At 47.8% G+C, this 15830-nt stretch overlaps 6 protein-coding genes across 6 annotated transcripts; 5 read left to right on the top strand and 1 right to left on the bottom strand.

Moving 5' to 3' along the window:
- Nucleotides 1-301: 301 nt before the first annotated feature.
- Nucleotides 302-3039, bottom strand: C8Q69DRAFT_487500 (putative GTPase activating protein; the record flags this gene model as incomplete). The annotated part of the gene is made up of 5 exons (XM_028631992.1): nucleotides 302-645; nucleotides 707-1025; nucleotides 1080-1342; nucleotides 1414-2803; nucleotides 2884-3039. 5 exons carry the CDS (start codon nucleotides 3037-3039, stop codon nucleotides 302-304), a joined length of 2472 nt encoding a protein of 823 aa, XP_028483742.1.
- A 197-nt stretch (nucleotides 3040-3236) lies between these two features.
- On the top strand, nucleotides 3237-4213 carry C8Q69DRAFT_472639 (hypothetical protein). The gene has a single exon (XM_028630989.1). It carries the CDS (start codon nucleotides 3583-3585, stop codon nucleotides 3793-3795), a length of 213 nt encoding a protein of 70 aa, XP_028483741.1. The 5' UTR covers nucleotides 3237-3582; the 3' UTR covers nucleotides 3796-4213.
- A 50-nt stretch (nucleotides 4214-4263) lies between these two features.
- C8Q69DRAFT_472636 (hypothetical protein) lies at nucleotides 4264-5648 on the top strand. Its single transcript, XM_028630988.1, has 5 exons — nucleotides 4264-4450; nucleotides 4507-4659; nucleotides 4723-4904; nucleotides 4956-5371; nucleotides 5435-5648. Exons 1-5 carry the CDS (start codon nucleotides 4364-4366, stop codon nucleotides 5563-5565), a joined length of 969 nt encoding a protein of 322 aa, XP_028483740.1. The 5' UTR covers nucleotides 4264-4363; the 3' UTR covers nucleotides 5566-5648.
- A 558-nt stretch (nucleotides 5649-6206) lies between these two features.
- C8Q69DRAFT_445995 (iron-sulfur cluster-binding protein) lies at nucleotides 6207-8033 on the top strand (the record flags this gene model as incomplete). The annotated part of the gene is made up of 5 exons (XM_028629104.1): nucleotides 6207-6488; nucleotides 6552-7023; nucleotides 7082-7433; nucleotides 7735-7877; nucleotides 7945-8033. The coding sequence occupies 5 exons, from the start codon at nucleotides 6207-6209 to the stop codon at nucleotides 8031-8033; spliced, it is 1338 nt and encodes a 445-aa protein (XP_028483739.1).
- A 2922-nt stretch (nucleotides 8034-10955) lies between these two features.
- On the top strand, nucleotides 10956-12998 carry C8Q69DRAFT_445994 (hypothetical protein; the record flags this gene model as incomplete). Its single annotated transcript, XM_028629103.1, has 6 exons — nucleotides 10956-11130; nucleotides 11190-11388; nucleotides 11456-11575; nucleotides 11629-11775; nucleotides 11839-12410; nucleotides 12469-12998. 6 exons carry the CDS (start codon nucleotides 10956-10958, stop codon nucleotides 12996-12998), a joined length of 1743 nt encoding a protein of 580 aa, XP_028483738.1.
- Nucleotides 12999-13671: 673 nt separating this feature from the next.
- C8Q69DRAFT_315803 (putative integral membrane protein, Mpv17/PMP22 family) lies at nucleotides 13672-15078 on the top strand. Its single transcript, XM_028627307.1, has 3 exons — nucleotides 13672-13917; nucleotides 14183-14518; nucleotides 14723-15078. Exons 1-3 carry the CDS (start codon nucleotides 13819-13821, stop codon nucleotides 14870-14872), a joined length of 585 nt encoding a protein of 194 aa, XP_028483737.1. The 5' UTR covers nucleotides 13672-13818; the 3' UTR covers nucleotides 14873-15078.
- The last annotated feature ends 752 nt before the right edge of the window (nucleotides 15079-15830 follow it).

Raw genomic sequence — 15830 nt, 5'->3', positions numbered from 1 at the left:
CTTCGTAGTGTATCCTGAATCATACCTTGATCTTCCCTCTCGAGGTTATACAGTAGCTTAGCTAGCTATATTGATTGACTAATCATCTACAAGAATACCACCCAAGATAAGGTATCTACGGTATCTGGAAATATAATAACAGGGAAAGTTATTAAGTTATAACAAGAATACAAAATGAACCAAGGAACGCCGCCTCCGATCTGCTGGATAAAGCCACAAACGCCATCACAAGTTTCAACATGAGGTTCCCATAAACCAGTGTCGTGTAGTCCTGCGTTAGTCATAACATGTAAGGGGATGATCAACTGCGATTATTACTGTGCTTCTGGGAGTCTTTTTTATCAACGGTGATGACATCCCTGCTCAGGAGTTGCCGCAACTCGGGAGAGATAACCTGCTCTTGTTCGGCTCCGTTGGCCCGCGCAATGACACTACTGGTGCTGGCTCCAGTTGTGACTGCACGTTGCGGTGACTTTCCTTTATTATCAGCAGAGGTGCTAGAATCTGGCTTCCGTTGGCGAACCGAAGGAGCAGGGAAGTTATTTTTCTTGTCTATCGCTTGCACCATTCTTTCGAAGCGACGGAAGAGTGATTCCGCTCGTGTGAGGATATTAATGAGATCGATCGTATTTGAGAGCTCATTGACTAACGCCCAAGTCAGCTAAAGATCGCCAATGGAAAATAGTTTATCGAGATAGTGACTTACTGTACTTGAGAACCTCATCGAAGTGCTTTAGGTGGGTCATTATAACATCTCTATGCTTCTCCAGGATCGCTAGAGCGACAAAGAGATGGAACTGGCTTGACAGATAATCTGTCCATAACGTCTCCCATAGACGTAGTACATCCGACCACTCGAACTCCCGCTTATACCAGACCAGCAGCATGCGGAAGAAAAAGAAGAAATTCGTGCTATCAGCTGACTGAAGATGAAGATAGAGCTGAGGATCCATCAGTTGAACAAGATGATCTAGAGTCAGAAGTTGAGCCCGCATTCCCGACTGATCACGTAGAAAGTTGCGCTCCTATGAGAGGTGAGTGGATGCCATACCGGCAGTTAAAACTGTGGTTTTGCTTACCATTCTGTCCATAAAGCCAACAAAACCCCAAAACGCAACAGCATCGTCTTGCATGACCGCGTAGATTGGGGCCAATAGATCACTCATTCCTTGCACGTAGCCGAGGTCAGGGTTATATTCATTATATGTCAAAAGCATGTCCTTCATCTGTTCGAGATGCACATTGGTACCAGTATCCGCGAACGGAGAGTCGGGGTCTGGATGGGGAATATCTTCGCCTGCGAAGAGCGGGATGGTGCGATCCGTCCGATGCACATCTTTCTCTGTTTCAAGCAAAAACAATGCTCAGTCAGCCACGGAATACAATAGTAAGGTATTGAGGGGGGAATCATACCTATACGGCCCTTTTGCTCTTTCCACCATTCATGGTCTTCTGCTGATGTTGATCCTTCGACCATCCTCTCCCACCAAGCACCCTTCAGACGTACGAAATCGTCCCGTTTCGAATTCATTATCGCTCTCCGCTCGTCTTCGCTGCTGTCCCACGAGTATACGCCAAGAAGGAACAGCCATGCCTCCTTCCGGACGCCGTCGTTTGGATCCAGCCCGCCATGGAATATTCGCTCTTTCACTTCATCTACTGTCACCTGAAGTATTCCAGCGGAATCAAACCACCCATTCCACTCTTCCATTGTGACGGTCTTCCGGCGTTCGTGGATACTCATGGTACCGGTCTCCAAATCTAAAATCTCAAACTCTCCAAGGGAACTATCCTCTCTTTCGAGAACATCCTGCGCAGTCCATATGCGCTGGTTCCTTTCCCGCTCGCTCTGCTCTGCAATGCCCATGGCCCAGCGGGCCAGGTATATTCTTGCGCTTTCGAACTCATCTTGCAGAGTTTGGATTTCCGGGTTCTTCATTAACCTCCGAACCTGTAGAGGTATCCGTGGGTTTTCTGCAATCTCATTTGCAGTCCGCCTCGTAAAGGTAGTTATCCGACTCAAGTGCTCGAGAACTTTCCACCTCGTTTCTTTCAATGCCTTAGTCAAAGGATCCATTCCGGCATCATGTTCTGCCGGGGCGGCTGAACGGGACGACGCAGCAGCAGCAGCCTGGCCTTTATCCTGAGCCTTCTGTGGTCCACCGGCAGTTAAGGGTCGGCCAAATGAAAGTTTGTCTTCTTCGGAGGGATTTATGAGATAGACGCTAGGATCAGCTGCTGAACGCTGTACCTCAACATATCGCCTCAACCATCTCAGTACCTCATCACCGCCCCAAAACATGCTTCCATCCTCGCCAAACGGATCAAAGCTTTCTTTGGTTCTTCGTTTCTTCTGGAGGATCGTCGATTCGCACTCACTGTCATGAAAGAACAGAGCCGGGAAGCTATCGCCAACTTTCGTATTGATCACAAGACTTCCATACCACCACCCGATGCTTGGGGGCCGCACGAGTAATGAGTATACGTCAGAAAGGGGCACCGCAAACGCATAGAGGCCGACCGTATCATTATGTGACCTTGTCGTTGGAAGCGGCGGCACGAGGTATGTCTGTCGAGGAGGGGATGAACTCTCGGATAGGTCGACCTTAACATAGGTGCTATAAGCATCGCCTAGGGATGACTCGGGTACCCAGGCAAGTAGATAGGACGCTGGATCGTCATGTTTGGAGGATCCCGATGATGTGGACTGTGTATGACCACGGTCTGCAACCGACTTCTGTTGAATAAGGGCAATGAATCCGGGGATGTTATCCTTTGATGAGGGCGAAGGATGGACATAGACCTGTCACGTCGAGAATTCACACGTTAGTATATAGTCATTTTATAATAAGAATGGGATTGGGACATTGGCAAGGGTCATACCTTGCTCTTGGAAAAGAGAAGTTTAACTCCCCTACCCGATTTGGCATGCGCAATGGTATTGTATTCGTCTTCCTCTTCGTCGCTCACATCGTAAAAGGAAGCGGTCGGAGAGGGCGGCGAAGGCGGCGGGGTAAATTTGGTGCTAGACCCGGCCATGGTGTTCTTCTTAGTAACAGATGTTCATCTCCTGCTTCTGTAGGAAAAAGGCCTCCTGAGAGATGAAGTCGTGTTGATTGAGAAGTATGAGCCGCTGAATACCGAAGGTCGCCTGGCCGCTTCACGGGATCCGATGAATGATTGATCCGCGGAGAGGGACGTCACGACGTATGTAATCGTGGGGCTTGTCTAACCAACTCGGTTTTCTGAGTCTACTCCGCACGCAAACACCCTCAATAAGACGAGGAAGATACGGTTTGGAGCACTCTGTATTCAGAAAACTTGACGACTTTCTTGTTCGTGAATATCGCAACTGGATATATTCTTGCTCCAAGTGAGAAGTCATCTCTTTGTTCCTCTTCATCCCGCCTGAAGCTTCTGTGGCTGTGCGATTCAACAAGGGCCAAGACCAGGCAACAGCAAAAGCAACAGTAGCGCACGAATATTGCTTAGACCAGAAGGTAGTGATTTATCCAGTTCGAGGTATTTCCTGAGTTCTCTGACCACTGCTTCTGAGAAGATAGAGACCATTTTAATGAGGGTATGATAGCATACCTTAGAGTATCACATGAGGCGCTGTTCGTCATAATCATGCTAACAAACAGGTCGCACTCCTGTCTGTTCTCAATATCAGGTCTATGTGCCTTGCGTCACTATCAGCACATTACGGATCTTCGAAAGATTATGCATTTCAGAACAAAATTTAGGTTACCGGAGAACTTTCAAAATGATGAGTGCAGAGTATTAGCAGTTTGAGATAAAGAACTATTGCCGGGGAATATCTCGAACAATCTGATTAGAAACGCTTTACTTGCTATGCGGGCACTTATCGCAGATGAAGAATTTGTAAGAGGACTTACAGATCGACTATTCGATGCACCACTGAGTGTTCCCACGTGGATCTCCAGCATATTGTACTTTCAGGTCGTGGCAGACTTGTTACTGTGGGCCAATAAATACTCAGCACGTCGATATCCGTTCTTATTTGCGTTGGAATAACATAATAAACCAATCCGCGAGACATGTTTAGTCATCTGCGTGATAAATCCCAAGTTAACTATCCCCGTACCTACTACTGTACTATGAAGGATGTCGGGCGTGCCGACTCGCTGATGGCCTGCATCACATCTGCATCGGGATCAGATAACCATTTCAGGAAAGCTTATACCTAGCCAATAAAACGGACAGGCAGGACAGCAAGGGAATTCGTTCAATATAATTATGTAGACACGTAGAATATGAGAATACGGCAGATATTCAAAAGGTGGACCTTTCTTCCAACAGGTACTATCTGATTGTCATAGAAATAGAAGTACTGCTGAAGATGTCGGAACTAACAAGGACCCTACCGGCCTCGTGGTATCGGAGCTTGCCCCTTTATCAACTAGAGAGACGGGGTGTGTTTATGAAGGTATATTCGACAGAATAATCATATCCCAGGTGATAAGTACTGACGTTTTGCGATAGTCCTGGTACCTTCTTGGTCCCGTCACTCGTTTCCTCAATATCGGGGAGAAAGTTGAATATGAAATAGCTCAACAGCATATTTGCGCCTTCAGAACAAGTTCGAATGGCGCTTTTCCTGGACCAGGTGATATCAAGGTCACCGTTGTTAAGGATGTACGAAGTTTCCATTTTGACAGAATTATCATGCAGAACGACGATTGTTAACATGCCATTAAGGGAACTGAACTGCGGAACCATGTGACTCCTACCGGACTCGTCTTCGCTACTCTATCCAACGATGCGCCTAGTTTTCATGAGTTCTATCCCGATTTGGAGCCGCTGCTGGAGAGGGTAGACTTCACAAAACGCCCGTACCGACGCAGCATTAAGTACGAGGGAAACTTCAACTGGAAAACGATGTTTGTGCACTATATTGTGGCAAAGCGAATTCATACCAACTAATAATACAGGGTTGACGGATACCAGGAATGTCTACATTGCCAGTATACTCATCCATCGTTCTCCGTATATTATCCACCAACGTTCTATACGGTATACAATCACAAGAATTTCTCACAACATGTGGCGGATCCTAAGAAGCCTGATGATGGTTTGTTCCTTTATTTCTTCCCCAATTGCACATTGAACGTCTACGGCGGAGGCATGTCTTCGTTCCGCGTCTGCCCAACAGCAGACCCGAACGTGACCCGGATGGAGTTCGACTACTACCATTTGGAATCGGGAGACCGATTTGAAGAATATTACAAATTCGTCCGTCAGGTCGCCATGGAGGATTTCGAGTTGTGCGAGAAAGCACAGGAGAATCTCCAGAAAGGCGTCTATAATGAAGGGATTCTGAATCCGGAAAAAGAGTCCGGTGTTGCCTGTGAGCATCCTGAAGATTATGACCCATTGCGTGCTTGCTCATCTGACTATACAAACCATGCAGTTTATCAAGAACGAGTTTTCGATTTGGTCTGCGAGCAATACGAATCAGAGAAGCTTAAGCTGGTCGAGACCGAGCACGGACCTGAGCCAGAAAGGGAACTTGCTCCTGGGGTTGTTTCGAGCGTTGCATAGTTAACTAGTTAGATGACTATGTGGTCTGTCATCAGTCGAGAAAATCTCAAGTTACAAAAACCACAGTAAAATGGAACGGGAGGTCCGTGTCGTACTTAAGTAGCAGCTAGCCACGTATTCCTGCTGGTAGTGATAATTCATCTATTTTGCGCCAGTTCATATTGAAAGCCATCGCATTGGATCATCAACGCTATCTCTTGGAGTGTCCATTCTATCCATCAGGTTATCCAATGAAACAAGTTCTCACACGGCACTTCCCATACAGATAACATAACAGGTTGGAGATCACGCAGACACCTGCGCTAAGAGCGGGAACAGCAGCCATTTAGATGTTCCTGGATCATCGCACCCAATTTGGAAACCTGTACTGTCGAATAGATCTCTCAACTTTTGGTTTGGATAGCGGTTCTTCTGTGTTAAGCTCTCACGGTGCTACTTCTAGGCGCGTCCGTGTCTCGGTCGGGATGATTCTGCAGAGAGAAATTGGCAGCGGTCGGACCGAAATGAAAAAGGTATAAGGACACACTCAGAGTATTGCCATTGAGAAGTTGCTGCTAATTCGGATTTGTGGATTGGTCCAGAAAGGAAAAAAAGAAAAAATCATTACGCTTTGTCTCACTTCTTCATAGATCGCCTATACGATGTACGAGATTCTGAGCTTGCCTTCATCGCTGGCGTCGACGTATATACTGGTGGGCTTATTGGCCGGTTCCTATTTATTTTATAGAAAAGTTGCCATATCATCGAATGATAAGGCTGGAAAACAGGCAAAGAGACCATCTTCGAGGATATCCACCTCAGCATCGCCACGGTCCTCGGCAGAAGCATGTCAGTCAGTCGTTTCCAAGGAGTCGGAGTTTCCAGATAACTGGTGGAATGGCAAAGACGTCTTCGAATTAGAGAGGCGTGCTATTTTCAGCAAGGTCAGTGCAGGGTTGCTATAGTTCAAGGCGAATAACAGCCCGTGCTCACTTCTCTCGCTCAAGACATGGCTCTATGTCTCCCATCGCAGCCGTTTCACCAAGCCTGGAGATTATCACTCATTAGACATTGCCGGCTTCCCAGTCTTTCTCATTCTAGGTAAAGATGGCATAGTGAGAGCCTTTCACAACGTGTGCCGCCATAGAGCATACACAATCACGAAAAAGGAATGCGGCTCGTCAACTGTTCTTGGCTGTCGATACCATGGCTGGAGCTACAACACGCGGGGTGACCTCATCAAAGCCCCGCATTTCGAGGACGTGCCAGGATTCGATAAGTCCCAGAACGGTCTATTCGAGATTCATGCACACACCAGCAACTATGGACTGATTTTTATCAACCTGGACGCGAGTCCCTCAGTGCCAGAGGTCGATTCGAGTCAGTCGAATGATTTTGCGGCTTCCCATGGTTTGACAGTAGACTCGACTTGGGTGACAGGCTGGACGCTGGAAGGGGCTTTTAACTGGAAGATGGCAGGTAAGATCGGATGGCAGTTCGTTATTGTGAGGCGCGAAAAGGCTCATATGTCGTATAGTGAAACCTGGTAGCTTCGATCTGGGAAATCTTCAAGGATGCAGCCCCCGCTCCAAACTGTCAGGCCTCACTAGTCTATTCATTAGGACATCTCCGGCAGGAAATACGGCAAAACTAGGAATCTTCCCATCAGCGTCATTGTACTCTATACAGGGTTCAGGGTTGTTGTATTCTCTCTGCTTTCTGCCCTACTCGGAGCGCAAGACCCTTATCCGTTGCGACTTGTACGGACGTAACCAGCAACCTAGCTCTGCCGCCACAGTATCAAAAGAATTGTCTAGAGTGCTCCGAGATAGGGTGACGGAAATAGAGAAAGGTTATCTTGCGGAAATAGCGGAAATTCGAAGATCAAAGTAAGTACTTTTCTTTGAGCTCCCGTCGAGTAGCCCCTCATGAGCCCCTCATGAGCCCCTCGTGAGCTTTCTGAAACGTGAATATGGTAAGTGCACCGATACATGTCCGGTCACCATGAGCCGCCTGTAACCCACTAATTCTTATAGGCTAGTGACTGACACTACTTCGATGGTATCGCGCCAATAGTGACGATAATATCGACGTTGCAAACGAGACTGGCCGAGGTAATTATCCCTGTAGCAAGCTCCATCTCCCAATGAGCGATATAGACATACTGTACATACCATACTGTACTAACAGGCCACCATCTATGACAGAATCGCAATATGCTATCCTCCTCCACCTTAAGACACATCTCAAGCTGGAGAAAACGTTGGGTCATGAAGTATTCCCAACACTGAGGCGATCTACAAGGAGCTCAAAATCTCTACAAGCAGACCTCTGTGAGCATATCTGTCCTTTTTTTGTCTCTCCCATTATCTGTTATTTTCCCTTGTTGACCACGTGCAGTATGCAAAGAACTTGATTGCAAAGACAAGCTATCCTTTGATACGAAAGCCTCCACCACACCGAAAAGGAATGAAATCCTTGTCTGGTAGCATGAGCTTGGGCAGACATTTAGCCAGTGTGCTTTTAATCCTGATTGCAATAATTCTATTTGTCCAGGAGCTGGTTAAATGACTCAGGTGATGCCCAAGGAGGTCTCCACGAGAGTATTTTCCTCTAGTAATAGGATACTATATCACCTTTTATCTGTTTCGGAGATTAGAACTATCATGCGCAGTATCATTCTGTAGGGCAACAGCCGACGACGCTGCTAGGCATTGTCGGGTTTTGTGTTTTGTTTGGATCTCCAAGGCCGGCACCATCCGAGTTTTAGAAGGAGCTAGAGAGCATAGCGTGATAGCCTATGGAGAGAGAAAATTGTTCATTCGTGGACAAAGAGCGCGAGAAGTGCTTAAGAGAGGCGACCGGCAACAAACTAGGCCAGCTCAGCGCTAGTAACTGATCATGCGAGCCTCTCCTTTTGGCATTCTCAATCGAACTGGTGGCCGCGAATGCCGCCCGCGCTGACATATGTCTAAAGTAGCGTCGAGTATTAGCTGTAAGATGAGTTTCTTCACATTGTCTGCTGGAGGATTCGATGTTACTGATCCTGTCAAGGTGCGTCGAAAAGATGGTAGCCGATCATCGCTTGCCACAGGAAACACACGGACGGTCGTCGCCTCTGATGACTGGACTAATTTCTCACCTCACGCCAAAACTCTAGAGCAGTTCAGATGTGATTAATCTGAGGGCGCTCCGGGCCGTGCCCGTGGCCGGTGGAATCAGTCATTTCCTTCATGAGTTTACTAGTCATCCAAAGCCTATTTTTATGCACTTCTCCGGCTTCTATCTTGTGCGACCAGGGAGCTCAAAACCCTTGGAAGAACATCCGGAGACAGCTTCCCGACATACCCTGGTAAGTAGAATTAGATATATAGATCTTTGGGGGACCCTTCCTGCACGTCAGGCCAGATCCAGCACATCATACGGAGTAGAGTGTCATTTTCCTTGTCAGGGTCCTGAAGCCCTTGTCGCTCACTGATAGACTAACGTCAACTCCAGGCGATCTTCCCCACTGTTCAAACTTCCCTAGCTGCGACAATGGCTCGTACGTCAAAATCTCCAGTGCGGAGAATTAAGAAACCGCTGGTCTCCATAATTCTTAATTTAAAGGATGTGGGATAGAACGGCAGTCCCACATAATACCCGAGGGAAAATCGAACACCGGGGTCTTCAAAGTTCAGGCAAACTGGTATTCCCGCCTCTAAGTATCCCCACGGCGGGTAGTCCCTAGTTTTCTGTAGGGACTTTTAGAACCCTAGCGTAAACGGTGTCCAAGCTTCCACTTGTCCAGGGTCATCGGATATCGACCATACGAACCGCCGCAGGGACTTCGAGCTCTCGGCCAGGGGTGCCGCACATTTGGTACATTCGGATAGATGCACAATTTGGTATACGAAGCATGGTGCAAGCTCGAGTTAACAAACAGGGCTGCTTTCAGACCAGAGATGTAGGCTCCCGAAAGCAAATGTTTATGCAGCGGAGCTCTTTCGCTACATGTCCAGCCCAGTTCGGCTTCTGTTGCAGCACACTGTCAAGGAAGATGCCGTGAAGGGCCACTGGAATCGGAGAGCATACCCACGCAAGGATCCTCTGTCCCTGGATAGATGGCAGCTATTACTCTGTTAAAGCGAACTAGCAAGTTGCCTAGTCGTGGGAAGTATCGAGAGGTAACTTCTACACTTGTCTCTCTGAGGATCCATGAACCTGGTCAAGTACATGGAGGGGAGTACCCTGCAGCCTTTGCCGCGATATTTTTCATACAGTCGAATCGAAATGTTTCATGGCGTCACGTCAACAAGCAGGTACAAACTGCCGAATCCTGACGTCTGCATGGTTTGCTATTCCTAGTGCTGCATGCTGAGCTTGGACCCCAAGTATCATTGGGCACCTAGGATCTACATCTTGGCTGAAGAATTGCAGATCAACTCGTGCGGAGGACGACCATGCACCACCACTTTGATCACAGCACTAGAGGAACTACTGGCCCTCAATGTAGCCGCCGTTATTTTTTACTACAAGCGCAGCCACTGAAAATTTGATCAGGTGTATTGCCCCTGTCGACAGGGCAGCACAGGTCCAAGTATGATTGGCGAATTCCTCTAGTAACCATCACGTCCACGAGGACAAACAGAAAGCTTATGGATACTGATAGTTTGATATATGCAACACCTCCAGCTTCTTTGTATACTGCTAGGGACCTGTCATAACGGTAGTTCGCGGCAAGAAATGCCGTCCGTTTCTCCAGTACGTTCATTACTGCTCCAAATGTCTTTGCAACTACACAAGCCACGCTGCTGTATGATGGGTTGCTATTATGGATGGTTTGCATATGGTGAAGTATTGTTCACCGCTCGAGTTGACTCGGTTGAGACGCTCCACTCCAATGTAATTCATCATAATAGGATAGATATTTCTTATCCGAGAATGACGGGGTGGGGGTACATAGGTCATAAGACATCTGCTATAGTATAGCAGATCTCTATCTTATCGTCAATTTCTGCCCAGCCCCTCCTCTTATGACGGTGAGATTCATGATCTCCGAATCAAGACCCTGAAAGTCATAGCACTAAGCAGTGTTAGAGGAATTCTTAGGTTTGAATCGGAGACTACGATGTTAAAATCTCCACATGATGACAACGCTAAGGGTAATAACACAAGTATACGGGAGTATTCACTACGGGGCTGGCCCACGGTGATAACGGTATCCGATGGTTCCTCCCGCGGTAGGATACAGAAGCCACTCACCTCCGCGCCTAAACCTCCACGGAGGTCGACGAGTGGATATTGTCCCTCACTTCGAAGGATTTCTAAGTCTCCTCAGTAGGTCCAGAAAGGGAGTATATATTGCTCCCCCTTCAGACCTCATGTCGAGACTTGATCCAGACAATCACACATCTGGCGGTGTCTTCAAGATGAGCACACAGGTCCACCTCCCTGAAAATTCCCACGGGAACGAAAATGTCCAGGGCACACCAACCCTGTCCCTTCTCAGCCAAGAGTTATTCAAACCATATTCTCATCAGTCAGCTCCAGCTGAATCTGTTGCTGTCAGTTACCTTCGAGCCCAGGCCATAGGAAGAGCATACGGTATCTACCCATTCACTTCATGAGAGATGAAGGAAACATTGACTGACGTTCTCACCCAGGTCTTACCGTCCAAGATGTGCTGCATCTCACTCCAAAGTTCTGGCAGATGCATACCGATATGGCCATGGGCATGGATGCTGCAGCTCTTACGCTGGTGACTATCCAGTACAATCTTGCTGCAGGGACAATTGCACCCTACATGAAGAAAAGACCCGATCTTGTGCAGCTTATGGACAATATCTTGCAGTTCAACTATTCGTAAGTATCTCACTAGAAGTGCACTGAACTTCCTACTCTCATCACCCGATACTAACAAGCGTTACAGTGCTCAGTTCCTCTTAACAGAAATTGGACACGGTCTGGATGCTGCCAACCTTGAGACCAGGGCTACACTTCTCCCAAATGGCGAATTTGACTTCCACACCCCGACTGCAAATGCAGCAAAGTAAGGTGTTTCATCAGAAACGAAATACGAACGTTATTGACAACGTCTTTTAGGTACATGCCGCCAACGTCTCCAGTAGGGCTTCCACGCGTAGCTGTTGTTATCGCCCGACTCATCGTCAAAGGCGAAGATCGCGGTGTTAGACCGTTCATTGTCTGGCTGAACGATGGCCATAAGATGTGTGATGGCGTTACATGCAAGTAGGTTGCTATGTTAAATCTCATATTACCTTGTTATTTGTGCGACTAACATTCTCGTCACAGGGTCCTCCCTCGCAGGACTGGCTCAAAACCTGTCGATCATTCTCTAACGTACTTTAACCACGTACGTTTACCGGGTTCAGCACTTCTAGGATCTCTCGATACACCTGTCAACATGCGTTTAAACTTTCTGGCCACTATCTGGCGCGTTGGCGTTGGCACTCTCGCCCTTTCGACTTCCATGATACCGATGCTAAAGAGAGGTCTCTATGTGGCTGGAAAGTACAGCATGCGACGAACAGTCCAAGGATCACATAACAAGCCAATGGCGATTATTGGCTTCCGTACACAACAGCGTCCAATCCTGCATGCCCTGGCGCAGGTATATGTATTCGATGCGTATGCTGAGGACAGTGCCAGGTTGTTTGTGGACACCCGTATCGAAGGGCCAGTCCGTCATGGCATTGGGACTGTTCTTAAGGCAGTGGTCAATCAAGCTACACAAGGCAGTCTCCACTCCCTAGCAGAACGATGCGGTGCACAGGGCCTTTTTGAGTACAACAACATCATTGAGTCACAGCTTGAAGGAAGAGGAATCTCAGTTGCAGAGGGAGACGTCTTGGCACTATGCATCCGTAAGTGACAATCTACCGTGAGTAGCGCATGGAACAGCAGCTGATGATCTGAATACAGGGCTAGCCTCCGAGCTTCTGTTAGGGAGATATCAAATGCCAGCGCCAAGGAACCCTCAGAGCTTGCTGGCACTTCACGAGAGAGGCCTGTTCAAGGAATGCTGGGGTTTGATGAAGACCATAAAAGGCGGACATCGCAGTGATGAGTTTAACAATCTGATCCTTCCTCGTTGCCAGCCCCTTATTGAGGCAATTGGCCAGCGCATGGCATATGAGGCAGCTTCGCAGGCAGGCGTCCACCCAGATCTGCTAGCACTCTATGAGATTGGTGCCATAATGCAAGACCCTAGCTGGTACGTCCAACACGCCGGGTTGGGCCGGGAAGCCCAGTTTATGATGGAGGAGAAGGCCTTGAACGCTGTCTTGCCGCGCCTTGAGGAGCTTCTTGAGGGAACTGGTGCTGGGCCGTATTGCGATGCACCCATCCTTTCCCAAGGCGCATGGGATGCTTTTATTGACCGTCTTGTCAAGTACGAGACGCCCCGTTCCGATAAGACCCAGGGAGTCATTAATCGCACCAGCAGGCTATGAAGATACAGGAATGTCTTTCTTTCTTTCTTTCTTTCTTTCTACTACGATGCATCACGGAGGGATTAATGATATTATGATGCCTATGAAGTTTGATCGCACAGGCGTTTAGTCCACTTTCCGCAGATCTGAATTGCTTGCTTTTCAGACAAATATGCTTTCCACTCCAATTGTTACTGGCTTTGGTCTGGTGAATGTTTATTTATGCTTTGTTCGATGGCGCTCTAGTATCTTACTCTCTTGCAACAAATCAAACACCAAACCGGTACTCGACTATTTATAAATGGTTCCTAAGATTTTGAAATTACCCATAAAAACATGACATCTCCCCACAATATCTACCTATTTATCTACTCCGTACATTGCGCTCTGTTAAATGCATCGAAGCCGCCGCACCGGACCCATCCAGTCTTGGCGCCGATCCGTCGCATCACCAATCGCAAACAAGCGTCACTTGCGCGTATTCTGACCTGTTTGACAATTGAGGAAACAGCAAGAGATCCTTCGAATCCACCATCTTCTACGTAGAGAGAAAAATCTGCCTCTTGTCTCTCCATCGTCTGCTTTTCCCTCTCTGTGCTCCCTGCTTTCTTCTCAAGCTCTCTTGGGACTCAATCTGGGGAGCGTTTCGCCGCGGATCTTTGAGGAAACTCTTGAGTTTCGGAAAGAGAGAGCGACAAAGGAATCTATCGCAAAGGGACAAACCGGCCATTCTTAGGTACAGCCCACGTTTAATAATATATTCGATTCTGTATTCATTTCACGCAAATGCTTTTGCAGTTGGTTGACTTGCGATTAGCAGTAATTGGCTATTTAAACCACCATGTCTGTGCCGCCAATTGCCAAGGCAACCTTTCAGGCTGTTGTGATCAATGCCGGATCGAATGTACTCGCTCAGGTTATCAAATCATACCGGGATCAGGTGCGCTTCGCTTTTAGTTTTCATTTTAGTCTGCCTTTTACATTTCCAGTGATCCGTGATCGTAAACTCGTCGTTCTGGTCTGGCAATTTACTGGCGTTCTTGCTGCGTCATCGTTAAATAGCTTGATCTGAACATCGTACCATTTACCCGGTCTCAACATCAAACTGCGCTATTTCAGGCCTGAGGTTATGAAAGCTGACGAATGATTATATCGGAGTTGCTATGGTGGGCACCATAGCTCTCCACCGTCATTGAGAGTTCCAGAAACCCTTTCAGTTAGACGTCAATACACTATTGCAGTTCACAACCTGCGCTTTGATCACCTCTCCACTAACCTTCCTGTGGTTGGAAAATCTCGAAACTACATTCCCGGGAACCACAGAGGAGAAACCGAAGACCGAGAAAGAAGACGGTCACGCCAAAGATGAAAAGAGTTCCAGGGACGGAAAGAAAAGAAGCGGCCTGAATGTCAAGAACACTGTCATAAAGGTGTTCCTTGACCAGACAGTGGGCGCGGCATGGAACACGGTTCTATTCCTGACGACAATGAGTATCCTGCGTGGTCAAGACTACGATAGTGTGGTGGATTCTATTAAGACCGTAAGTGGATTTTTTTTTTGAATTTACATATCTTCTGTAGATATAAAAGGACTCTCAGAGCCCTACCAAGCCGACTTAATCCGCCGCATTTAAAGTTGGAGATGACAATGACTCTTTCAACGAAACCTTGCCTTCTATCTTTCTCAATCGAGATTCAGATGACCCCCGCCGTGAAGTACCGCCGACTGACATTCTATCAACTAGGACTTCTGGCCGATCATGATTGCGGGCTTCAAGATGTGGCCTTTTGTTTCGATTCTTTGCTTCGTGGCTATCCCTGCTGACAAGCGTCTCCTTGTCTCCAGTCTATTTGGTGTTCTTTGGGCTATATACCTCAGCCTCATGTCCGGTTGAGGACGACCGCGGGATAAAGTCGAGGAATCGTTCTGGCTGGGAAGTAGGCTCACCCAGATCTGTGCTGGACCTAAAGGGCCCTGGCATGAACAGCGGGCCGCACAGAAACCTTCTCAGATTTGCCTACCACGTTGGTAGCAGTATTTTGACAGAGTTACGTTTATGACATTCAGAATATGGAAACCTTCTTACTTGGAAGCAATTATGGCATCCACGACTGCAGCATCTAGAATTCTGTCGTGGAAGAAGACATCGATGCCATTCTAGAGTCCTTCTGTTACATCACAACCCTTGTTCTAGAAGACTAAACTCTCCAAAGTCTACGTCTTCTGTGGCAACGTATTCTGCTTAGAGCCGACTAAGCTATAACCATCCTTGTTCTACAACAGATTTCTACTGCAGGGGAATGTCTCAATATCTGCACCAGCGGCAGCACTCCACTTGAAGGAACTGAACACTATGGACAGATGTTTTCGTATACTTAGCGCTCATATCGGGTGCATACGTCTTCAGCGCTAGAAGAAAGGAAGAGATTCCACGGCAAATTGCCCCAGTCTACAGCGCGGCCCTAGACCCTGTCATGCCGTCTGGCCTGCACAAATGCTGCGTCCAGTGGTGGAACTACAGTAATCACTCGAGGGGAAAATCGGTCCGCACGCCACCGGATGGGACTATTCTACGCCCTGTCCACTTCAGCATCGCGCTAGGGACATTCCCTGGCCTTACGATTGGCGTCGTCGTTCTCATGGAGTGTTCATCCCTACAACATCATTCTAGGGCCGGTCAGATATCCTTCTAGAAGGTTGCACCGAGTTGATCGGACCCTTCCTTGCAGGGACGTCCATGACTTCTAGACCTATGAACAGCACGCCATGGGGGCCGTGTGCTTCGAGAAAAGAGAGAGAAGCTTAACGGACGACTTAAACGGATGATCGTACACGGCCCCATTTTCGGCCCC

The sequence above is a fragment of the Paecilomyces variotii genome (genome assembly GCF_004022145.1).
Source record: "Paecilomyces variotii strain CBS 101075 chromosome Unknown C8Q69scaffold_8, whole genome shotgun sequence".
NCBI lineage: Eukaryota > Fungi > Ascomycota > Eurotiomycetes > Eurotiales > Thermoascaceae > Paecilomyces > Paecilomyces variotii.
This window is presented reverse-complemented; position numbering and strand designations above follow the sequence as displayed.

What these genes read in the sequence shown, in the direction of transcription:
- C8Q69DRAFT_472636 (XM_028630988.1), top strand. Translation starts at nt 4,364, where the DNA reads ATGTCGGAACTAACAAGGACCCTACCGGCCTCGTGGTATCGGAGCTTG. An exon ending in AGGTCACCGTTGTTAAGGAT is followed by an intron (nt 4,660 to 4,722) that starts GTACGAAGTTTC and finishes CATGCCATTAAG; the next exon opens with GGAACTGAACTGCGGAACCA. An exon ending in AACTTCAACTGGAAAACGAT is followed by an intron (nt 4,905 to 4,955) that starts GTTTGTGCACTA and finishes CTAATAATACAG; the next exon opens with GGTTGACGGATACCAGGAAT.
- C8Q69DRAFT_315803 (XM_028627307.1), top strand. Translation starts at nt 13,819, where the DNA reads ATGTCTGTGCCGCCAATTGCCAAGGCAACCTTTCAGGCTGTTGTGATC. An exon ending in TCAAATCATACCGGGATCAG is followed by an intron (nt 13,918 to 14,182) that starts GTGCGCTTCGCT and finishes TGAGAGTTCCAG; the next exon opens with AAACCCTTTCAGTTAGACGT. An exon ending in TGGTGGATTCTATTAAGACC is followed by an intron (nt 14,519 to 14,722) that starts GTAAGTGGATTT and finishes TCTATCAACTAG; the next exon opens with GACTTCTGGCCGATCATGAT.
- C8Q69DRAFT_472639 (XM_028630989.1), top strand. Translation starts at nt 3,583, where the DNA reads ATGATAGCATACCTTAGAGTATCACATGAGGCGCTGTTCGTCATAATC.